General features: G+C 36.2%; 1 protein-coding gene across 10 annotated transcripts in view; it reads left to right on the forward strand.

Annotated features, from left to right (window-relative positions):
* HERC2 (HECT and RLD domain containing E3 ubiquitin protein ligase 2) overlaps nt 1-25,878 on the forward strand; it is a 243,912-nt gene that overhangs the window by 139,559 nt on the left and 78,475 nt on the right. For all 10 annotated transcript variants that reach the window (XM_077868196.1, XM_077868211.1, XM_077868216.1 and 7 more), the window contains 12 exons: nt 3,019-3,286; nt 3,431-3,567; nt 4,040-4,138; nt 6,030-6,198; nt 6,296-6,421; nt 8,065-8,173; nt 8,308-8,447; nt 15,366-15,556; nt 16,765-16,870; nt 16,956-17,047; nt 20,066-20,241; nt 23,740-23,851. In XM_077868196.1, coding sequence (XP_077724322.1) covers nt 3,019-3,286; nt 3,431-3,567; nt 4,040-4,138; nt 6,030-6,198; nt 6,296-6,421; nt 8,065-8,173; nt 8,308-8,447; nt 15,366-15,556; nt 16,765-16,870; nt 16,956-17,047; nt 20,066-20,241; nt 23,740-23,851 — 1,725 coding nt within the window. The remainder of the gene's footprint in view (nt 1-3,018; nt 3,287-3,430; nt 3,568-4,039; nt 4,139-6,029; nt 6,199-6,295; nt 6,422-8,064; nt 8,174-8,307; nt 8,448-15,365; nt 15,557-16,764; nt 16,871-16,955; nt 17,048-20,065; nt 20,242-23,739; nt 23,852-25,878) is intronic.

The following is a 25,878-nucleotide window of genomic DNA, read 5'->3' on the forward strand; positions in this document are numbered from 1 at the left end:
GGCATGAGGATAGGGAGCAGTACCTTCTTTGAAATGGCCTGAATGCCAACTACTTGTTTGTTAGATCTGAAAACCACTAAGATGAGAGCTCAGATCAGGGAAAGAAAGTGGTCATAGTGTGGCAGCGTTTCTAGTCACCTGTAGAGATAAAAAGAGGACACTTAGAGCAACTAAAGAGTGAATTGGGCAGAATGCAACCTGGAATCACACTGGGAGGTGCCCAGTGTTAAGAGGAAAGATGTAGAAGGAAATGTAGAGTTATCCTTTAAGAATTGGGAAGGACTTTTGTAGCAAAGAGAGATCTTTCATTGTTTTGTCTTCATTGATTCTAATGGAAATTCAGCCATCATTCTTTTTGTTCTGTATGAAATGCCTTTCCCCCCCTCTGGCTGCATTTAATATTTCATAATTTTTTGTTTTGTTTTGTTTTCTGCAGTTTGGCTAAGATGTGTATGTATATTTTTGCCCCATCCTCTTGGGATACACTAACTTACTTGTATCTCTGGCTTGATATTTTCCCCTGCCACCAAATTTGGAAACGTGTTAACTATTTTTTCCTGTTCTGTTCTCATTTTGTTCTTTGCTAAGAAAGATTATTAAATGAGTTTCTGTTTGTTTTGTAGGTCTTTTTCTTTTGGTTAATTATCTTGGATAATTGTATTGGTTTGTTTTCAGGGTCAGGCTGTCTGCTTTGTTGGGTCTAAATTTGCCACCTAAGAAATTCTTTATTTTGTATTTTCAGATCTCATATTTCCATTTGGATTCTTACTTTATAGTTCTATAGCTCTCCTGACAGTTTGTATCTCTCCACTCTTTATTTTTTACTGTATGTATATTTACAACATATTCCTGATAGTTATATTAAATTTCTTGTTTGGTAATTTTAACACCTGGGCCAGCTGTCAGTCTGCTACTATTTGGGTGTTTTTTTTTCTGATTATAATCAGTTATTGGTTTTGCTTCTTCACATATCTACAGTTGTTAATATATTTTAAATGTTTTAGATACTACATTGTATTGGCGCTGTGTCCTGTCAGCATTTTCTGGAGAATGTAGCATTTTATTCTCATAGATAGTTCATTATCTGACCTTTCTCCCCAATCCTTTGGACACTTGGCTCTAGAATTTTTGTGGTGGTTTTTGTTTTGCACTTAGGCCTTGGTTTCTTTTTTCTAATTCCTCAGGAGTTAGAATCTTTTCCAAGGGTTCAGTGGAAACCTCTATACTTTGACCAATTCTATCTAACTTGGTTGGACTGGGGCCTCAGACTGTCTCCCTAACACTGGGCAGCTATAGAATCCCTCTAGCCTTCCAGCAATTCCTTACGCTTGGTTCTTCAGGGTCTCACAAATGCTCAGTTTTGGAATAAGTCAATAATTTGAGATAATCCGTGTGCACATTTTATGATTTCTCCTTCACTTCTAATTGCTCTGGCAAGACTGAATTCCAGCCTCTGACTGTAGTCTAATAACACTGCTTGCTTGCTGGCTTCCCCCATGGTCAAGGGTTATACCTATTCCCCCATGGTCAAAGTTATACGGCCAAGGCTTTGGCTGTTCTCCAGGACCTTCAAACAGTTTTTGAAAATAGTTTGTTCAGAATTCATAGCTATTATCAGTAGAGGCTTAGTCCAGTGCACTCTCACTCCCCTTTACCAGAACTCCTAGTTCAGTCCAGTTGAGAATTGTAAGCTTTCAAGATGAAGCCTGTCACTTATGAGTTATTCACACTTCAGAGCAAACCCTTGGTTTTTGATACTTCCTAAGCTTAAGCCTTAAGGGAGTTCTCAGTTTCTTCTTAATTTCTTCCTCAAATGCTCAGTTTACAAAAATAGTAAGTCATAGGCCCCCTGAGAGTAACTGGAGATGAGGAGCAGAAAGTTCAAATAGTTCAGGGAAAGAGTGTGTACTGGAGGTAGGGAGTCCCAAATGTAGACTCCAGAAATGCATACATTCATTGATTGATTATAATTTGTTTCCCAATCTTCTTTATTTACTTTTTTTTTTTTAACCATGTTTAACTCTCAGAGCGGTTTTTTTTTTTTTTTTTTTAACCCATGAATCGTTAAGAGTTGATTTGATGGTACATGAGAGAATTCTGTGTCCTCTCTGGCTTATCTTAGGAAAAGAGCAGGAGACTGTGGACACTGCCTGGTCATGGGGAAGGGGTCAGGGACTCCTTTCTCCCCATCCAGCCCCACTCACTCTGCATTTAATTTGCTCAGCTTGTTTCCCACTCAGAGTGGCTGTGAAGTTTTCTTGAATGGACATTGATAATTGGCTAATTTACTGTGTGCTGTGTATGCTGAAGCAGGAGTTACTTGACCATCACATCTTTCCTCTGCATTAAACTGTGAAAGTTGTCGTGGCTGTTAAGATGTTTTATCCATTCATTTAAAAAGTGTGAGTTTTCCATACTTCTGTATTGCATTTCATAGAAGTTCAAAAATATTATTTTTTATTTTAAAAGGTTATTATTTATTTATATATATATTTTAAAGATTTTATTTATTTATTCATGAGAGACACAGAGAGAGAGGCAGAGACATAGGCAGAGGAAGAAGCAGGTTCCTGCAGGGAGCCCGATGTGGCACTCGATTCCAGGACTCCAGTATCATGCCCTGAGCCAAAGGCAGATGCTTAACCTCTGCTGAGCCACCCAGGCATCCCCTTTATTTATTTTTTTAAAGTAAGCTCCAGGGTCACCTGGGTAGCTCAGTGGTTGAGCATCTGCCTTCAGCTCAAGGCATGATCCCGGAGTTCTAGGAACGGTACTGCATTGGGCTCCCCACAGGGAACCTGCCTCTCCCTCTGCCTGTCTCTCTGCCTCTCTCTCTGTGCCTCTCATGAATAAATAAATAAAATCTTTGAAAAAAAAATAAAGTAGGTTTCACACCCAAAGTAAAGTTTGAACTCATGACTTCACCATCAAGGGCTGCATGCCCTACCAACTGAGCCAGCCAGGGACCCCAGTCTCTTGACTTTTATAAACCTCCCAGCTCCATTCTCATTTGTTCAGGCTGCGGCGCTGGCTGTGTGTCAGTGTTTGGCTGTTGAGTCTACTCATCCGTCGAGCCCAGTGTTTGAAGACTGCAGCTCCAGTGAGGCCACAACTCCTGTCCCTGTGCAGCATGTTCGCCCTGTCAGAGCGAAGAAGCGCAAACAGTCACCTGCCCCTGCTCTGCCTATTGTGGTTCAGCTCATGGAAATGGGATTTCCTAGAAGGAACATAGAGTTTGCGCTTAAGTCACTCCCTGGTGCCTCTGGGAATGCTGCTGGCTTGCCAGGTATATAATTTTCCTTGTGGGTGCTTCACTCAGTGTGCCCACACATTAGTTTGTAGATTTACCTTGAAATGCTAATGTCAGCAGCCTGCAGGCAGGCTGGTACTGTGGATCCTCACTGAGTGCACTGTGTGTGCTTGCTTGTAGGAGTGGAGGCCTTGGTTGGGTGGCTGCTGGACCATGCTGATGCGCAGGTCACAGATCTCTCGGATGCAGACACAGGGTCTGAAGAATGTTCAGATGAGGAGGTGGTGGAGGATGTGGACGATGTAGCCTACGCTGTGGTCAGTGCCTCCTGTGTGGTTGCCCCACTGCCTGTGTCAACCTGTCCTATGCTCTGGGTTTCCTGCATGCTGTTCCATGGGGCCTCTCTGCAGTTCAGCTGTGCATGTAGTGAACCTGCTAAGTGCTAACTGGGTTTTCTGTGCCTTAATTACTTTAGTTTCAAAGCAGACCCTTGTTCCAACATCTAGTGATGTTGGGTAGAATATACTATATTTAAAAAACATGCTTTATATGACATAATGACTTCTAATTTAAGTAAATCATTTCATGGGATTAATGTGGAAATGTCTCAAATTTTCTATAGTTGTATCTTTTTATATTCGTTCTGCTTACTATATTTAATATTTTAAAAATGAATTTTATAGTGAAAATACAGCATAGTATTTCATACTTTATTTTTAAATATTATATACTTTTTTAAGTAGGTTTATCTGGGTCACAATTTTTAAAAAATATATTTATCTTTTATAGTCTACTGGTGCTGTTGTAACAGAGAGCCAGACATATAAAAAACGAGCTGATTTCTTGAGTAATGATGATTATGCTGTGTATGTGAGAGAGAATATTCAGGTGAGTAAATGTTTTAGCCTGGAGCTTTGCTCAGATTTTCAGTCAGCAAATGTTTGAGCATCTTAGAAAGTCAGAAGCCTGGTGGGGGAGGGCACAGCACCCAGCAGCAGGGAGGCCACCGTCACTGGAGCAGAAGACTGAGGAGGAACAGAAGATGAACAAAGAGTGCCAGAGCCAGACACACAAGGGTGCTTTCTGTACAGTGATATGGCAGAGAGACATGTGCTTCTCAATTATTCCTATTTTGGACACCTTTAAAAATATATTTTTGCTTGTTTTTCTTATATCATTCTTACTGCCATCTAAGTCTTAAAATCTATTTAGACTTTTTTATATAGTCCTTTATGTATCTTCAATCCTTTCTTTTCTTGTTTTAATTCTTTTCTAGTTAGTATACTTCAGAGAAAATACCAGAAATCATCTCCTTTCATCTGTAAACATGTCAGTATTTATTTGTAATAGATAAAGGATTCCGCCCCCCCCCCCCCCCCCCCCCCCCCCCCCCCCCCCGTCAAGTAAGCTGTATTCCCAGCATGGGGCTTGAACTCACAACCCCAGTATCGAGAGTCTTATGTTCTACTGGGTGAGCCAGCCAAGCACTCTGATAAAGGATTTGTTTTTAGCTTAACAACATTACTGTTACCTAATGTTAACTAACAAAATATATAATAATTCCATAATATCATCTTATAGCCAGTGGTTGCTCAGATTTTCCCAGTTGTCTCAGAAATTGCTTTTTGAATTTGAATATAAACAGGGCCATACACCTTACATTTGAGTGATGTCTTTTTGAAGTGTCTCTTAACCTGGAACAGTTTTCCCTCCTTTTTTCCCCCCTCCTTTTCATGTCATTTATTGTGGCTAAACTTTGTTGGATCACATATTCCTCCCTCCTCTGCATCTCCTGTAAAATCAGAATAAGGTCTGGTGGAATGGGGGGAGTTGTTGGACTCAGGCAGTGTCTTAGACACAAATGTATCATATGGATCAGCATCCAGTGTTGTTGGTTTGGTCTGGTTAGTCTACTCCCATCTGTTAAGAAGTATTCTATCTACTTTGGTGCTTTTGATAGCCATTTGTGTCATCACCCAGACTCATCATGAAGGGTTGTACAGTAGTGGTTTTCTAACTTTGTCATGGTTTCCAAATTTATTAGCTAAAGTTTTTTCTTTCAAGACTTTTTTTTATTTATTTATTTTTATTTTTTATTTTTTAAAGATTTATTTATTTATTTATTTGTGAATGAGAGAGAGAGAGAGAGAGAGAGAGAGAGAGGCAGAGACACAGGAGGAGGGAGAAGCAGGCTCCATGCTGGGAGCCCGACTTGGGACTTGATCCCAGGACTCCAGGATTGCGCCCTGGGCCAAAGGCAGGCGCTAACCGCTGAGCCACCCAGGGATCCCGGAAGACTTCTTTTTAAATCAACTGTAGTTACTCTTTGTAATATAGTTTATGTAGGAAAGGCAGAATAAATGCTTCTTTTATTTTTGTTTTGCTTTGCTTTATCAATTTTCAGAATGGTGAATTGGTGCCATGGAACTTACAAAGATGACTGAGAAACTTTGCTTATTATCATTGTGTTGAATTTATTGGCTGATATGGATCTGATGTGTTTCAGCTATTATTCCTGCTGATCAGGTTGTTGTTTTGAGTGAACACTTTGATCTTTCTTTGAGAGTTCACTTGCTTTATGACACAAGTTGATCCATGTTCATCTTATGTATTTCCTGCCCCAGACATTGAGCCAGCCAGTTTTCCTAAAGAGCCCTGGTTCTGTTTAGTGTAAAATGACTTGAGAGTACATCCTTTTTTAGAAATAGAATAATGCTCCTTATAATTGTTCATCTTACCTATACAGTGAATTGGATTTTTACTTTAATTTTAATCTTAGGTGGGAATGATGGTTAGATGCTGTCGAACATATGAAGAAGTGTGTGAAGGAGATGTGGGCAAGGTTATCAAATTGGATAGAGATGGATTACATGACCTCAATGTGCAGTGTGATTGGCAGCAGAAAGGAGGCACTTACTGGGTTAGGTATATTCATGTGGAACTTATAGGTGAGCACATTCTTGAGTAAGTTCTTCTGCTTTTTCTGAAGTAGAGAGAGTTCTCAGGAATAAATACTAATTATAGTTTCCTTATTGTAATCTCTAGGCTATCCTCCACCAAGTTCTCCTTCTCACATAAAGATTGGTGATAAAGTTCGTGTCAAATCTTCAGTCACCACACCGAAATACAAGTGGGGATCTGTGACTCATCAAAGTGTGGGGATTGTGAAAGGTAATATTATCCAGGCAACAAAATTCCAAATGTTAACTTTTTATCAGCTAATGTAATATACTCATTTTTTTGTTGTTCTTCAAGAGCAAAGGAAAACAAGTCTGGAGAAAGTCTATGATATATAAATAGGTTTTTTTTTTTTTTTTTTTTGCTTCTCAGTGGTCTCTAGACGAGGAACACACCTATAGTTGAACCCAATCAAGTTTATTAACTCACTACCACTCGGGAGGATGCATACCCTCAAAAATGGGATGTTTCCATAGTGGGTATAACCAGGAACTAATGGGGTTTGCATTGGATATTTTGGGGGAGGATTCAAGGGAATAGGGTAATTCTAAGAATGAGTGTTTTAATAAATATTAATCTATAAGGCAGAAAAAATGGAATTAGGATGAAGTTAAATGGTTGTCAAGGAAGCAGTTCATACTAACCAAGATTGGGGAAGAAAGGTTTGGGAGGGTGTCTGGTTGTGTTTGTGGTTTGGATTAGATTTGAACTTGATCAGACTGAGTAAAGAGTGGTTTTGCTTTTGTATTGATCTATCACAGTCCCGGGTAACCTTGTTTGATATTGGTGTTCTGTAAACTTGTTCAGTCATTCTGCCAAATGGCCTATATGTCAGTGTCTGGCCAACCCCCTCAGTCGGGAATTGTTTCTTTCTCTCTCTCTCTCTCTCTCTCTCTCTCTCTCTCTCTCTCTCTCTCATGCTCTCTCTCTGCTATATAAAAATTTAGGACTAAATTTAAGAAATGGAAATGTACAAATTGTGGGGGTTAGGAACTGGAAACATAAAATTCTTTTCAGTTTATATTTAATGTGCTATTATTGAGATTTCAAATCAAACACATGGTATACTTTAAAAGATATGCTGTGTCCATTTTAACAATTGCATGAGAATTAAAAATGCATTTGTTTTTATTTTAAACTCTTCTAAGGCCATAAAGAGATCCTGTTTTGTTTTGTTTGAACTTTGTACAAAACTCTCTTACTATTGAATAGTTTGGATTAGAAAGACTTGGTCATAATAGTGGTGCTTCCCAGTGTGGGGGAATGCGAGAATGTCTCAGGTTACATAAGAACAAATGGCTTATTTAACATTATACTTTAGTTTAACATTTCTCTTAAGACGTTCTTAGAAGCTTTATAAATTAAAACACACATAAATTTTAAAGATGAGAACTTGGTTCAGAAGTTAGCGTTTTGAGTAGCAGAGTGTACTTACCAAAGGACAAGAGATCTCTTAACATTATTCTTGTGATTTTTATTTCCTAATACTAAATGGAGTTTTTAACTTGATGTAATTAAAAACAAAGAAACAAACATTGTAGAAAATGTCAATCGTACACAGAAATAGAGAATATAGCGAAATGAGCCTCCATGTGCCCATCACCTGGCTTTAATAGTTGGCAACCCCTGGCCTAAGTTAATTCCTTCCCTTGATTATTTTGAAGTCGATCCCTGATTGACATCATGTGTTAGTTCATCCATAAGTATCTTAGTATGTCTCTCTAAAAGAGAAGTACTCTCTGTAAAACATAAATAACTACAATATAATTATCACATGATTAGATATAGTTTTAATTTTAACATAACTTCTTTTTATTGGTGACCAAGATGTTTCAGCAATTTCTATTGTGTCCTAGCTTTCAGTGCAAATGGAAAAGATGTCATTGTTGACTTTCCTCAGCAGTCTCACTGGACTGGGCTGTTGTCAGAAATGGAGTTGGTGCCTAGTGTTCATCCTGGGGTTACGTGAGTTAATTTTTATATTGCTAGATTTGTTTGGGAGGAATGGTTTTCTTTGGGATTAAATTTAATAAATTACCTTAATTTAAGAAATGACCATATTTTTTTTCTTACTAATCCAATGGTTGTTTTAAAAATAGGTGTGATGGCTGTCAGATGTTTCCTATCAATGGATCTAGATTCAAATGCAGAAACTGTGATGACTTTGATTTTTGTGAAACCTGTTTCAAGACCAGAAAACACAACACTAGACATACATTTGGCAGAATAAATGAACCAGGTATGGTAGAATGGTTATGCTCTTTTTCATTAAAATATTATTGAAATCATCATTGTGCACACACATTATTTAGTTTGGTCTTTAAAGTTTATATGGTGAGCACTGCACGGTGTACACAATAAAACAGGAAAGATGGTTTTACACACTTGAAACCTTGCTATCTTTTTTTTTCAAGCAATGAGGGACTATGGAAATTAGAATAACATGGTTTGTTTGGTTGTATTTCCATAAAGAATATTAAAAGGGTCTCAAGAAACTAATAAATGTTTTGTTGCATTGGGTGTAGAATTGGATAGATGGAGAGAGTCTGCATGTCTTTTATTATATCTTTTTTTTTTTTTTATTGTGGCAGAATATGTACAACACAGAATTTGCCATTTTAAATCACTTTGGAGTGTGCAATTCAGAGAATGTTGCACAACCATTACCACTATGTATTTCCAAAACTTGTTGATGACTACAGACAGAAACTGTACCATTAAGCGATAATTCCCCATTCTCCCCTTTCCCAGTCCCTGGCAACCTCCAGTCTGCTTCCTGTGTCCATCAATTTGATGACACTGGGTGCCATGTATAGGTGGAACCAAAATTTACCTTTTACTGTCTGGCTTATTTTACTTAGGATTATGTCTCCAGGGCTTATCCCATGTTGTAGCATGTGTCAGAATTTCATTTCTTTATGGCTTAATATTTCATACATAGCCCATGTTGTTTATCCATTCATCTATTAACAAACATTTGGATTGTTTCCACCTTTCAGCTATTATGGATAATGTTATTGTGAACATTGGTGTACAAATCTGTTTGAGTTCGTGTTTTTAAAATTGGGAGTGGAATTATAGGGTCATATGGTAGTTCTTCGAGGAAGCACCAAAATGTTTTCCACATTGGCTCTACCAATTTTATATTCCCACCAGGAGTATATAAGGGTTCCACTTTCTCCATGTCCTCACCAACATTTGTTATTTTTCATTTTTTAAAAAATTATACTCATCCTAATGGGTGAGAAGTATTATCTTATGATTTTGATTTGAGTTTCCCTAATGACAAATGACATTGAGCCTCTTTTCATGTCATTTTGGCCATTTGTATATCTTTTATTTGGGGGGGGGGGAGCGGATATGTGTGTAAGTCCATTGCTCATTTTTAAACTTTTGATGTTAAGTTGTAGGAATTCTTTAAATATTCTGTGCATTGAACCCTATCAGATGATTTGCAAATATTTCATTTCATCCCATTATTTGGGTTGTCTTTTCACTTTCTTGATAGGATTCAGTGATGCGTAAATTTTTAATTTTAATGAAGTCCATTTTATCTGTTGTGTCTCTTGTGGCCTGTGTGTTTGGTCTCATATTTGCTTTCAGTGTCCATTTAAGAGACCATTGCTAAAGGTCATGAAGATTAGCACCTGTTTTTCTTTCTAGGAGGTTATAATTTTAGCTCTTAAACTTAGGTTTTGGTCCATTTTGAGTTAATTTTTGTACATGGTATAGTGTAAAAGTTCAATTTCATTCTTATACAAAATGTGTGCTTCCAGTTTCCCAACACTATTTATTGAAAAGATTGTCTTTTCACCATTGAATAGTCTGGGCACTCTTTTTGAAAATCAATTGACCATAGATGTGAGAATTTATTTTTGGGTTTGCAGTTCTGTTCTTTTGGTCTTTTTGCCTATGCTTATGACAATAGTGAACCATGTGTTGTGGTTATGTTAGCTTTGTAGTAAGTTTTGAAATTGGGAAGCGTGAATCCTTCAGATTTTTTTTTTTTTCAAGCTTGTTTTGGCTATTTCCTTTGAAATTCAGTATAACTCTGGGGATGGATTTTTCTACTTTGGTAAGCAGTATTTTTATAAGAATTGCATTGAATTCATATGTTGATTTGGGCAGAATTGTTATTTTAATAATATTAAGTTCTCCAATCCATGAGCAAGGGATATCTTTTCCATTTACTTAGACTTTCTTTCAGCAGTTTTTTTTACAGCAATGTTTTGTGATTTTTCAGTGTACAAGTCTTATGCCTTCTGGATTAAATGTATTGCTAAGTATTTTTTATGCCATATTAAATGGAATTCTTAATTTCTCTTTTGGAATGTTTGTTGCTAGTATATAGGTATATACACTACACTTCAATACATTTTGTGTATTGAATTAATATCCAGCAACTTGGCTGAATTTATTTATTGTCACTGACAATTTTTTTTTGTGTTTGTTTTTTCTACATATAAGATCATGTTATCTATGAACCAAGATGGTTTTACTTCTTCCTTTCCAATCTGAATGCCTTATATTATTTTTCCCTGCTTTAGCTAGTTCTTCTAGTACAAAGTTGAATAGAAGTAGAAAAAGTGGGCATCCTTGTTTTGCTCCTGAATTTAGGAGAAAAGCTTTCATTCTTTCACATTGAGTATAATGTTAGCTGTGGGTTTTTCCATAAATAGCCCTTCAATCAAGTTGAGGAAATTCCTGTCTAGTTCTAATTCGTATTTTTTTCTTATGTGGGAGATTTGTAGAATCTAGGGTTATCTCCTTTTCAAGGCTAACTTATTAAAGAATTATTTCTTTTTTTTCTTGATGGGCCTGCTGTGGGTTTATCAGTTTAGTTAGTCTTTTCAGAGAGACAAATTTTAGCCTTTTTTTTTTTTTTTTTTTTTTGCTATTTCTTGTATCTTTATTATTTCTTTTTCCTATGGAGTTTGGGTTTAGGTTGATTATTTTCATCCTATCTTCTTGAGGTTAGTGCTGTCTCATTTTCTCACTGTCTTTTCTAATACATAAACTTAAAATTTTAAATTTGTCTTTAAGCAAATCTTAAGGTGTATCCTGCAATACTGCTATGTAGTGATATTTCATTATTTCAGGTTATTTTTTAAATTCCGTTAAAATTATTTTTTTGTATTCATTGGTTGTTAAAGTTTCAAACATATCAGAAATTTTACTGGTTTCTGCTTTGCATTCAGAGTATGTGATTTACCTTTGACACTTTGAAACTTGTATATGGTCATATAATTTCTATATGCTGAGATTTTATAAATTCTTTATATGTGCCTAAAAGAATGTCTCTTGCAGTTCTGTGGTAAAGTTAGTGTTTGCTTAATGTATCTTTATTTATTTACTTAATTTTAAAGATTATTTATTTTAGAGAGAGAAAAGAGAGCACTGTGGAGGGGGAAGGGGCAGAAGGAGAGGGAAAATCTTAAGCAGACTCCCTGCTGAATACAAGTCCTGAGATCATGACCTGAGCTGAAATCAAGCATCTGTCCTTTAACCAGCTGAGCCACCAGGTGCCCCTTAGTGCATCTTTTTTAGCCTTTTACCCTCAATCATTCTGTATTCTTGTAAATTTTATAATTTCTTATAAGTTGTAAATAGTTTAAAATTCCAGTATGATAATGTTGGTTTTTTTTTTTAATGTTGGTCTTTTATATGGATCATTTAGGTATTTACATTAAGACAATTACTGATGTATTTTTATTTAAATTGAACACTTCTCAGTGTTTATTTGTCCTTCCTGTTCTCTGTTCCTCTTTCTACATTCCATCTTTCTTTTTTTTATTGTTGTTAAAGATTTCATTTACTTATTTTTGTGAGAGAAAGAGAGAGCTTGCATATATAAGCGAGGACAAGTTGGGGAGAGGAGCAGAGGGAGAAGACTCCCCACTGAGCAGGAAGCCCAATGTGGGACATGATCCCAGGGATCTGGGATCATGACCTGAGCTGAAGGCAGATGCTTAACCGACTGAGCCACCCAGGCACCCTACATATCATCTTTCTTTGGATTGATATTTTTTAATTAGTTAACACTCCAACACCCCCTCCCTCCCATTTTGGCTTAGAAATTACACACATTTTTAGTATATATTTCATCTATATGAGTAGTATATTTGTTACATTTTTAGTATTAATAGTTACTCAAGATATTAAAACATCCACCTTTTGACTTACCAAAATCTAAAATTTAGTATTTTTACTTTCTTTTAAGCAATGCAAGGACCTTAGTTCCCTTTAACTTTATTTACCCTCTTTCTAATTTAAATTACCATGTTTTTATTGTGTTTTACAATTTTATACATGCACATTTTTAACCATATAATATTGTTATTATATACAGCCAGTATTTTAGATTTTTTCACATAACCTAATATTTCAATTTTTTAGTTTTTCTCTATCATTTTTTTCTATCATCATTTTTCTCTTGCCTGAAGAATAGCCTTTAATACTTTCTTTAATGCATCTGTGGTTATGAATTATATTTTTGTGTGTATGAAAATTTCTTATTTCTTCTTCATTCGAGAAGAATGTTTTTGTTAGGAATTTTCTTTAAAAATGCTATTCCATTGTTATTCAGTTTATAATATTTCTGTTAAGGTCAGCGGGAAGTATAGTTATTGCTCCATTAAAGCTAATCAGTTTTTGTATTTCCTCTTAGCTGTTTTTGAGATACTGTTTTGTTTTTACCTTACACAAATTTTACATGTGCATAAAAGTATGTTTCTTTTTATTTATCTTCCTTGAGGTTAGCAGGACTCTTTACTTTTATTTTCTTTATTTTTTTTCTAGCTTTGTTTAACTATAATTGAAGTATAACATTGTGTAAGCTTAAGATGTACATTGTGATGATTTTATATATATATAATATATATATTGCAAAATAATTACCACAATGAGGTTAGTTGTTAGTTAACAGATCTATCACATGTGTGTTTTGGGGAGGTAAGAACATTTAAGATCTATGCTCAGCAACATTCGAAACAGAGCTTTTTAAATCTGTGGCTTGATATCTTTTGTCAGTTCTGGAAATTTTTTAGTCAGTATTTCTTCAAACATTGTGTCCTGTTTTCTCTTCTATTTTTGGGATTCCTTTCACCTGTGTCTGATCTTCTCTCTATCCTGTAAGTCTTTCAGTTGTCTGCTGAAATATTCAGTGACTTATATTTTCAAATCTAAGTAAGTATGGTTATTTTAAAACCTGTGTCTTACAACTCTAATCTGGAGACTCTGTGGATCTCTTTCTGTTGTCTCGTACTTCTAGTAGTTTTTTTAGTCATGTTTTCTAGTCTCATATGCCATTATGTAGTGGACATTATATTTAAAAAATTATTTCTTGAATCAGTTTGTGGCCTAAGATATTCTCTAGAGATTATGGGGGGAGAGTGTTAGTCTTCTAGATAATTGAGGTAGATAACTATCTGGGCTCATCTCAGTCTAGTGTCATTGATTGAGAGGATTTCATGCTAAGCCATAATCTGTAAAAACAAACAGCACTGCACAGTTTACCCTTCCTCTGGGGATTTTCCCTGTTGGGATCCCAGCCCAAAATGCGGGCTTTTTTTATGGCTATCCCTTTCTCTCCTGGTGGGCTCTGGACTCCAATTCCTGGTCCTCCCCTCCCCTCCCCTCCCCTTCTCTCCCCTTCTCTCCCCTCCCCTCCCCAAGGCTTTCAAAAGTAGTATGTTTTTTTTTTTTTTCCTTTGTAAGTTCTCCTAACTGGCAGTTACCATCAGCGAAGAGTAGCCTCGGATATATACGGCATTGCTCATCTAGACATCTCTTTGTCTTAACCTTCCTCAGATTCTGGTCTTATAATTCTTTACCATCTTGTTATTTCTGATACTTATATGATTTATTCATCTTTAAGTATTTTGTTTGCCTCCTCTAGTTGTCCTCTGTGGGAGGGTTAGATGAAATTCCAGGTTTGCTGTTCATGGAATTGGAAACTCTTTACAGATTTGTTTTTGCTTTGCATTTGTAACAGCATTTTTTAAAAAAGATTTCATTCATTTATTTATTTTAGGGAGAGAGAGCATATGCATGCATATGTGCATGTGAAGGGGGAGGGAGAGGGAGAAAGAGAATCCTAAGCAGACTCCATGCTGAGCACAGGGCTTCATCTCAACCTTGAGATCATGACCTGAGCAGAAACTAAGAATTGTATACTTAACTGACTGGGCCACCCACACGACCCTGTAACAGCATTTTTAATAAGAACATTTTTTTTAAAGATTTTTATTTATTTATTCATGATAGTCACAGAGAGAGAGAGAGAGAGGCAGAGACACAGGCAGAGGGAGAAGCAGGCTCCATGCAGGGAGCCTGACGTGGGATTCGATCCCGGGTCTCCAGGATCACGCCCTGCGCCAAAGGCAGGCGCCAAACCGCTGCGCCACCCAGGGATCCCCCAAGAACATTATTTTGTTAGCACTTTTAATTTAATAAGAATGTTTTTTGTTAGTATCCCCCCCCGCTTGGCTTCTATGTATCCCTCCATCTGGAAGTACATATGCTGTTGTTACTTGAGAATCAAGTAGAGTAAATCATAGCATTCTATGAAGTTCATTTCATAAATTCGTGTAAATTACACTGGGCTTTTTGAAGCTATTTCAGGTATTTATTAGTTCCGTTTATCTGAGCGTGAGTGAGCTAGCCAGAGGTGAAGAGGGGTTGGGAGGAGGGGCAGAAGGAGAGGGAGAGAGAGAGAGAATCTTTTTTTTTTTTTTAAGATTTTATTTATTCATAGAGACAGAGAGAGGCAGAAAGAGACACAGGCAGAGGGAGAAGCAGGCTCCATACAGGAAGCCTGACGTGGGACTCGATCCCGGGTCTCCAGGATCACACCCCAGGCTGCAGGTGGCACTAAACTGCTGCGCCACCGGGGCTGCCCCAAGAGAGAGAATCTTAAGCAGGCTCTCTGCTAGGCTTGATCTCTCAAGCCTGAGATCATGACCTGAGCCAAAATCAAGAGTCAGACACTTAACTGACTGAACCACCCAGGTACCCTTATGAGTTCTTTTTAATTTGAAAACTTAACTATTTTCTTGAAGTAAGAAGCTCTTCACCGTTTAGTATTCTTTATTTCTTGGTTGGGAAGGTTTTGCTCTACATGTATTAACACCACCGTTTTTTGACCACCATTAAATAGGACAGTCTGCAATATTTTGTGGCCGTTCTGGAAAACAGCTAAAGCGTTGTCACAGCAGTCAGCCAGGAATGCTGCTGGATAGCTGGTCCCGGATGGTAAAGAGCCTAAATGTGTCATCCTCTGTGAACCAGGCTTCTCGTCTTATTGATGGCAGTGAGCCCTGCTGGCAGTCATCTGGTTCACAAGGAAAGGTAGGTGTTCCATTGGGGTACTTCCAGAAATGCTTCTATTTAGATGATTTTATCTTCTAAGCTTCAAAATGAACTTTGAAAAAAAACCTATTGAGTTATATTGTGATGGCACCTGTCAGTACTGATTTTGTATTTTAGTTCAGAATTATTTTTAAAGCAACTGAGTAATATACCATTCAGTTTTTTTTTAAGATTCTATTTATTTATTCATGAGACACACATACAGAGAGAGGTAGAAACATAGGCAGAGTAAGAAGCAGGCTCTATGCAGGAAGCCTGATGTGGGACTCAGTCCCCAAACCCAGGATCATGCCCCGAACCAAAGGCAGGCACCCAACTGCTGAGCCACCTAGGTGTCCCTATCCAGTTTTTATTGTCAGAGATTTTTAATGATATATGTAACAGATTTTATCTAACTGACCAATTGATACAGTGTGTAATAGGGTGCAATTGTTTTCTGTTACTTTCCCCGCATAAAATGTATGAGTTCAGATTCTGCTTCTGGAAAGCAGTTTTTCTAATATATCTGAACAAATAGGTGTTGCTCTTCGGAATGTTATAATTGCATGCAAGTGTCTGAACTTATGGTCCAGCTTGGAGAGAGGGGCTGTGTTTCCGTCTTGACTCTAGTATTTTTTATAACCCACTGCTCTTGAGTATAAAGGCCCCTCCCCCCCAGATCAGGAGTCTATAAACACATCATTTCTGGGTTTAGAGTGAGACTTTCCTCTAATAAGTAGTGGAGTGGAATACTCCTCTCAGGCCATATTCTGTATTTATTTATATATTATTTTTTTATTAATAAATTTATTTTTATTTATTTATTTTTTTAAATAAATTTATTTTTTATTGGTGCTCAATTTGCCAACGTACAGAATAACACCCAGTGCTCATCCCGTCAAGTGCCCACCTCAGTGCCCGCCACCCAGTCACCCCCACCCCCCTCCCTCCTCCCCTTCCACCACCCCTAGTTCGTTTCCCAGAGTTCGGAGTCTTCCATGTTCTGTCTCCCTTTCTGGTATTTCCCACTTATTTTTTCTCCTTTCCCCTTTATTCCCTTTCACTATTTTTTATATTTCCCAAATGAATGACCATCATATTTAGAAAATCTCATGTAGATTTGAGCTTTGGTGATACTATTTTCATGGCTAAAATATGGCTGAATTTTATAAATTGAGAATACATTTTTTTGTTTTTTTTTTTTAAAGCATTGGATTCGTTTGGAGATTTTCCCAGATGTTCTTGTTCATAGATTAAAAATGATAGTTGATCCCGCTGACAGTAGCTACATGCCTTCCCTTGTGGTGGTGTCAGGTAATTGAATTAGTTTATTCAGCATCTTCTGTCATATGATACAACTACCTTTGTCTGATTTCTTTATCCCCTTCCCCCCCCCCAGGTGGAAATTCCCTAAATAACCTAATTGAACTAAAGACAATCAATATTAACCCCACTGACACAACAGTGTCCCTTCTGAATGACTGCACAGAGGTAAGTAGGTGTTCTTTTTTGATAGTTTGCAAATGACAATGGAGATGGCTTTTTTGACTGTCTCTATAATAACATTGAGGTTATTTTCCCCTTAAATTAAGTAATTACATTTTAAAATTTGACAGGTACATAACTTGAATTTGCTATTTATCAGATCAGCTTGAAAAGGAAACAAAGTAAGTCTCATTCTCACCATCTTAGTAAGAAGTGAGGGTAAAGCTCCTAGCAAAATTGTTACCAGGTACTTCAGAATACTCTCTGTAACCAGCACAGGATTGTTTTTTTTCATTGTGTATCTACTAATGTGTGATGGTTTTTTCTAACTGCACATGTGACACTGATACTGCTTTTTTGTTTTCATACCTGTTGACATCAAATGCTGAGCTATTGATCTGTTTTGATGCATTATAAGGTAATTTTCAAGATTGAATACAAGCTTCTTACAAATCTTGAAAATGCTGAGAGGTCAGTGAAGGTTCTTTTATATAGTACCTCTATAATAAGGAGCAGTGAGACTTTCAATCTTCCCATAAATTTTTCTACTGACATGTCAACACTATTTTAACAAATTAAACATTCTTCAAATAATAGCATCCATACTATTGTCTCATGAGGACTTAATTATTATGATAGTGGATAAAGATACTAATAAAGAACTTTTATTGATCTAAAGTTAAGTATAAGTAAGTGTATTTTTAAATTATTAAATGTAGTTAGCCATTCATTATTATTATTAGGCTGCCTGCATAAGGGCAGACAAATTCAAGGTGGTCCCAGTGTGTTACTTAAAACAAGCTGACACATAGCCATTAGGTTTGTAACTTGTTTCCAGTCTATGGGAATGTACCAGCTCCTTTTCCCAAGGCAGAGAATTGATGATCTGACCTTTATTTCCAATCTTCAATAAATAGAATTATGGAACATTATTAATTCTTGAGAGTCATTGAACTATTTTGTGATATACCAATTAGTTAATTAATAATTATTACCAGTGGTGTTAATGAATAAACTGGTAAATTATTAAAATGAAAGATAATATTGAATTTTTCTGAAAAAGATACTATTGAATTTTCGTGCATTTTATTGTTAACTCATTATTAGGTAACTGAAAGCAGCTTGTCTAACGTCTTAATTATACTTCTAATGTATTTGTACTTTAAATTAAAAACTAGAGTTAATTAAATCAGTAACTGAGATTATTGTTCATAAAAGGTATATTGTCCAATAAATTTTCAATTTAGAACAATTTATTATATAGTATACATGATGTGTGAGAAATACGAAGTATTATGAGTAATTGGAAAACTCATGACCCACTCTCCGTTGCTCCAACCAATTTAAGAACTAGAATATTATCATTCATGGGAAGCCACTGGACATTCTAGCAGTCTTTCCTATAAAAATGGCTTATTATGGTAATTTTTTAACATAACCAAAAATAGAAAGTATACTGACTCTCCTACAAACCTTTGACCTATCTTCAGCAATCATCAACATTTTGTCAATTGTGTTTCATTGTCTCCTTCTGTAAGTCTATTTTTACATTCCTAGAATGTTTAAAAGCAAATCCGAGATACGATCTTATCCATATTGTGTACTTCAATATTAATCTCTAGCAAGGACTGAGAAAATGTAACTGCAATGCCATTATCACAGCTAACGGTTATTCTTTAATATCATATAATATCCAGTCAGTGTATACATTTTCCCAATTATCCCATAAATATTTTTTTGCAGTTAGTTTATGTGCCTGCACTTTGTACTTCATTTAAGTCTTGATTCTCTTGGTTTTTTTCTTGCTAAAGAAGGAAATTGGGTTTTCTTTTCCTGTAGCATTTTTCATTTTTTAATTTGTCTTTTGCATCCCAGTGGTTTTGTTCCCACCTGTGCTTCCTGTGACATCATAGGTAGTAGATCTTGAGGTTTGATCAAGTTCAATTGAAGCAATAGGAAGTCATTTGAAGTATATGTGCTTCATGCTGCATTACTCTTTGTTCATAGGAAATGAAAGAATAGAGGAATACTGTAAATGCCAAATAGTAGGATATGGGGCATTCTGCAGGACAAAGAACTATCCTTAACAAATGAATGTCAAGGAATAACAGAGAGAGGTTGCATCCTATTTGGATCTTGATTTGAATAAGCCAACAATAGAAAAATGTTTACGAGAGGATCAGAAAAGTTAATCACTGGTAGCATATTAGATGATCTGTGAAATTATTGTTTTAGCTATGATAATAGTAATGTGGATATATTTTTTAAAAGCCCGTACTTGTTTGATACATACAGAAGTTATGAGACAACATGCTGTCTGGAATTTTCTTGTTATAATCCATATATGAGCAAAATTGCTTATATGTTGATCACTTGGAACTATGTGATAGTGTTGCAGTATACATATTTTTATTCTAAAAATTATGAAGGTGCTTAACTATCTGATATTTAATTTAATCTCTTTCCTAATACATCTTGATTCAAGGAAGTTTTTTTTTTTTTTTTTTTGAGAGAGAATGAGAGTGGGAGAGCCCATGTGCGGGAGCATGCAAGTGAGGGGGTGGGGGTGGGGGTGGTGGACAGGGGCAAAGGGAAAGAGAGAATCCCAAGTAGGCTTCACACCCAGTGGAGATGTGGGGCTCAGTCTCAGGATCCTGAGATCATGACCTGAGCTGAAATCAAGAATCAGATGCTTAACCTACTGAGCCACCCAGGTGCCCCTCAAGAAAGCTTTAAGACAAAAAGTTTCTAGTCATCCAGTAAGGCTATCATAGTTTCATTTTAGTAAGAAAATAAGTGTGAGTCCAATGCCCTGGGTAGACATACTTGGTGATTAATGACTTCTTTTAAACTGTCCTCAAACATGACGGTATTAATTTTGCCTAACTTGCTTGATATTTCCAGAACTTAAGTAAAAGAGCTCTAGTTTTCTACACATTCCATGTCTCAAATGTGCTGCTCCCAGTTTAAGTATTTCGTGTATTTGATTCTAAAAAGTCTGTAGCTTACTGTTTTTGTGTCTAGTATCACAGGTATATTGAAATTGCTATAAAGCAGTGCAGGAGTTCGGGAATTGATTGTAAAATCCATGGTCTTATCCTGCTGGGACGGATCCGTGCAGAGGAGGAAGATTTGGCTGCAGTTCCTTTCTTAGCCTCAGACAATGAAGAGGAAGAGGATGAGAAAGGCAACAGTGGGAGGTGAGAGCCATTTGTTATTGGTGGTGCTCATTCCAAAATTCTCACTTTCAAAAGTGAATATTTAATTAGACTGTATTCCATAATGAGAATAGTTTTATGTACTCAGGTAAATTTTAGTTTTTAAAACTTTAATTTTAGGAGAATGTTTAATGTAGAAACATATTGTATTTAGATAAATATTAAAAAGAGGAAATAAAAATGTTGGATTTTTTTTTTTCTACCTGAAATATTGCAGCTAATATTTTGGTATATATACTTGTAGTTTTCTTTTTATCTGTCCCTAAGTGTGTTTTCCTTTGAAATGGATATATGCTATATATTTTACAGTTTTCTTTGCTAAATACTTTACTGTTAACTTTAAAAAAGTTTATGATGATAAAATACATCATACATAAAACTTATCCTCTTAGCTATTTTTAACTGTCTGGTTCTGTGACATTAAGTACATTCACATCATTGTGCAATTATGGGCAACATTCATTTCCAAAATATCCATATCATTAGTCTTCTGTCATATAATTTTTTTGAGCGCAGTATTTCATCTTATGACTATGTTCTCATTTTCTTAATTCGATAATTTGCAGGAGTGCTATAGTGATAACTATTACCATTTTCCTTCATCATCCATCTATTAAATACCTATTGTGGGCTAAACTGTTCTCCATCCTGTGAATGCTATGGCAAATATGCAAAATAAGATAAGACAAACTCACACATCAGGAGTGGCTTTCGATTGTGTAAAGTGCATGAAGAAGTTCATAGTGCTTTAAAAATCTAGAAAAAAGCATTGATTTGTCAGGAGAATAAGGAAAACTCCCTCTAAAGGCATACTTTCAGAAAAAGTCAGAGTTTTCAAAGCAGAGGTGTTTTGGCAAGCAAATAGCATATACCAAGGATGAAGAAAGATATCTGCCCAGTTTCTGCATGTTTGCTCTTTTAAATTCTGTTTATAGAGGACTCATATGTACAGGGGGTTGTGTTCTGGGTCTTGTTCATGTCCCAGCAGAAAACAATGTAGATGATCTCTCTTCCTCAGATAAGTTGTATTTTCATAGCTAGATGGCTAAAAGTAAATTGCTAAATCAAACGATATGCAAAATCAGTTGATACGTGTTACTGTTGTTCTGCTGCTGTAGCCTGGTCTTTGCAGATACACAAAGGAGGCAGGTACCATGCTAGCTGAGTTCTTCTAACCACTGCCTTTTGCAGTAAGTGCTTTTCTTTTAGAAATAGAGGAGTGCTGCCTCTCACTGCTATTAAAGCACATCCATTTAGTCATGAATGAGTGGCAACTGTGATAATAAGTGAGACTATTCTAGGGTTCTATGATCTTGGGTTTGGATTCTGTCTTGTTTTATTTTGGAACGTTTGCATTAAAACTGTAAAGAAAATAGTATATATTATGTAACATTACCTCATCTAGAATATATGTTGCACTGTATGTTATGATTCAAACTGATGGTATCTGTGTACATTAAAGGAAAATACCAGTTCACTTATATGAATCATTGAGATTTCCAAGAGAAAGGCTTATGGCTTTGCATATTTTTATTCAGTAGCTATGAAAATGAGTTGGGTGAATATGTACATGTACTGTATATATGAGATAACTAAAGAAGTTTGAGCTTTACTCATTGATTAAGTTTTTACAAATATTGAATACATTAATAGAAGAATTCTGGGTATTTGAATGTAATGTTTTTCTTTTCCTATAAGACCAGCTAATGATTTCAAGGTGGTCCAAACACCCACAGGGTACACACCCAACTGGGGTATGCCCACACTGACTGACTGCTGGCCTCCTTTCTGAAGGGTTGGTCATTACATGGTACCAGTTACTACATATTTTGAGTATCACTCTTGGTGTTCCATACATACTTTTGACTAAAAATGTGTTACCGGGTATGTCAGGTATAGGTGGTCCCAGATTTACGATAGTTTGACTTGCAAGTTTTTTTTACTTTACAATAGTGCAAAAGTAATGCACATTTCTTTAGAAACTGTACTTTGAATTTTGATCTTTTCCCAAGTTAGCAATATGTGGTACAATCCTCTTGTAATACTGGGCAGCAGCAATGAGCACCCATCCATGAAATCATAAGGATAAATAATCAATATATTTATTATAGCCATTCTTTAATACTGTTTTTTCACTTTCAGTATACTATTCAAGAAATTACATTAGATATTCAACACTTTATTATAAAATAGGCTTGTTAGGTGATTTTGTCCATCTGTAAGATAATGTAAATGTTCTCAGCATGTTCAAGGTAGGCAAGGCTAAAGTTTGATGTTGAGTAGGTTAGGTGCATTTTTAAAATGCATTTCAACATGATTTTTTCAATTTATGATGAGTTTATTGGGGGTATAGTACCATTGTAAGTAGAGGAAGATCTGTAATTACTATATATATATATATATATATATATATATATATATATATATATATACTTGCTTTCTTGTGCCTGGTATCAGATGAAAGAATTTTCCTACATTTTAATACCCAAGCCATAAAATTTTGATCCTTTAAAGTAAATATTCATTAGTATATAATATGGTAAAAAAAATCTTACCTAGCTAGAACCTAGTCTCTGGAGCCTTTAATTGTCCATCCTAGTTTATAAAAAGAGAACAAAAGCAATTGAAAAGCCAAAAACCTCAAACACAGATTCCTTAGTACCTGGCATCAACTAACAATCAAGAGAATAACACTATGTACTTAATGATCTCAAGTTCGAGAATTAGAGTGCTTTGTTGACTATACTTTGAACTTATTGAAGGCAGGTTAAGAGATAGAATGAGCAAGGTGGTAGGAGCCAACTGCCAGAGAGAGCTATGCTTCAGAAGCCTTGACGTACAGAGCAGACTTCTCAGGAGAGAAAGGATATAGGGGACCTCTAGCCCAGCTAGCCTTATGGTGGGTAGAGGGTGTGTAGCCAGAAAATTGCATTTTGCTTTGGGACATGTATTTGTGTTAGAGTACCTCAAAAGTCGTATGGCTGTGACTATTTTATTAGTTCTTTGAGGGAAAATATGACCGAACAGATGTTTAGATTTAGGGACATTGCCACAGTGCCTGACCCAGTGGTGATTCCTGGGGCCATTTAATAATTAATATTCTCAGCATTTAACATCTGTAGTAGCTGTGTGTTGAGGCATTGGGTGGGAATATCTGTGAGTCAGTAAAACAGCTGGTATATAAGAAGAAAAGAGAGCTGCATAGTGTGTCATAGAAAGGTCTCCACTGAAAACACTAGAGTTAAATTATATTATTAAAAGGTAGCATGCTGGTATCTAGAAATTTTGACCCTCTAGCACACTAATTTCTTCTAGGTTTTATTTATTTTAGTTTTAATTTATTTAAGTTTTACTAAAAAAGAACTTTAAGAGTCTTACAATAACCAACAATTTTGCTTGCTTGAGGTTGCTTTCCTTTTTGCTTAAAAAAAATATTTTTATGTTGAATGATCTCTATTTCTGTCTTTTTTGTTTGGTTAGCCTTATTAGAAAGAAGGCTGCAGGGCTGGAATCAGCAGCTACAATAAGAACCAAAGTGTTTGTGTGGGGACTGAATGACAAGGACCAGCTGGGCGGCCTGAAGGGCTCTAAGGTATCCTTCTTCTGCCTGTAGTTTCTGTGTTACCTGTCATCAAATGATTGAGGATGAGCTTTGTTGGTACATTTGTCCTGGAGACTCACTAATAATCAGACCTCTTTTAAAGTTTTTATGATGGCTTACCTTCTATCAGTTGTTTTTTAAATTGACTTTTCTGAAGAAATCCTTCATAGACATCAAAACTTAGTTTCTGTTAAAGCCCCTGTCCTTGGAAAATAGTGCACTTTATTATTATTTTTTAAAAATTTTATTTATTCATTCACGAGAGACATGGAGAGAGAGAGAGGCAGAGACACAGGCAGAGGGAGAAGCAGGCTCTCTGTAGGAAGCCCGATGTGGGACTTGATCCCAGGACTCTGGGATCATGCCCTGAGCCAAAGGCAGATACTCAACCACTGAGCCACCCAGGTGTCCCAATAGTGCACTTTGGATGTAATTGTATTACTGCTGCTCAGTAAACTAGAAAATACATTTTTGAAAATATTCAATAAGTATATAGATGAAAATTATAAACAGTAATTATATTTATCTTGCCTTCAAAACAGTAAGCATTTTTGCTTACAATGAACAAAATAATGTGTAAAAAATGCCATAGTGGTATGAAGATGAGCAAGATATCATTTAAAGAGTAGATAGAACAGGGATCCCTGGGTGGCGCAGCGGTTTGGCGCCTGCCTTTGGCCCAGGGCGCGATCCTGGAGACCCGGGATCGAATCCCACGTCGGGCTCCCGGTGCATGGAGCCTGCTTCTCCCTCTGCCTGTGTCTCTGCCTCTCTCTCTCTCTGTGACTATTATAAATAAATAAAAATTAAAAAAAAAAAAAAAAAAAGAGTAGATAGAACAAATGATGCCTTTGAACTAGAGTTGATTTAATCACCCGTTATGTTACTTAGTGTCTCTTAGCTGAGGAGCCATAAAACAAATTCCTCCATGAAGTTTTAGTGCCTGGAAACGGTTTCTCTTCAGTGAGTGTCTCTGTTTCCTTTTAGTATTCTGTGAGACTTTTACCCATGGTAAGATCCCTTATTGCCTGCATTTTTAGGAAAGTTAGAATTCATTTTAAATCTCTCAAATATAACAAATTTTCTTCTTTATTTGAAAGGCCTTGAATGCATTTGTGTTTTAAGGCCCCTAGACTCCATTTGGAGGTGGGCCAGGGGCAGTAAAGTCTGGGAGTCTCAGTTGTGATAGTGTGGGGCTCTCTAGGTGATCCTGAGCACGTGGCCCTTTGTTGGAGTTTGCATGTGAAGGATAGATTTGGCATTCCATGGTTGGGTTGAAGAGTCTTTCTTGCACTGTAGTAGTGACTATCTGATCATTTCTGGGATTCATAAAGGGTTTCTTAGACAAGGGCTTTAAGAATTTTAAATTAAGTCACACCCATCTACAATGGGAAGTTGAAGCATTTAATTTCTTAGAGATGTCAGAATCAATAAGAATGAGCAGCACATGACCTGAAATAAAGCATAGTTTACTAGACTATGCTTGGTTTTATCTTTACATTATGTGTATTTTATTTTTCACCTTTTATTATGGAGCTGTTCAAACATAGCAGGTAGAAAGAATAGGGACCTGAGCCCTCATATTCCGGTACCAGCTTCAACAGTTAACAGTAAAGGGTCATATTTTTTGTCTTTATTTTATTTTACTTTTTATTTTTTAATTTTTTAAAAAGATTTTATTTATTTATTCATGAGAGACACAGAGAGAGGCAGAGACATAGAGGGAGAAGCAGGCTACTTGCAGGGAGCCCGATGCACTATTCGATCCTTGAGCTGAAGGTAGATGTTCAACTACTGAGCCACCCAGGTGTCCCTGTCTTTATTAACTTCTTTTATACCCCTCCACCCCCCATTTAAAGTATATCTCAATATATCATTTCATCCTTGGAATACTCTGGTGTATCTCTAAGAGAAAAGAACTTCTTTGGTTAATATAATCATGCAAATTAAAAGTAATTCCTAGTATCATCTAGTAAGGTTACTTGTAATTTTAAAAGTGTAAATAAAATGATCTTTTT

This window comes from Canis aureus, chromosome 2 (assembly GCF_053574225.1).
Source record: "Canis aureus isolate CA01 chromosome 2, VMU_Caureus_v.1.0, whole genome shotgun sequence".
Classification (NCBI taxonomy): domain Eukaryota; kingdom Metazoa; phylum Chordata; class Mammalia; order Carnivora; family Canidae; genus Canis; species Canis aureus.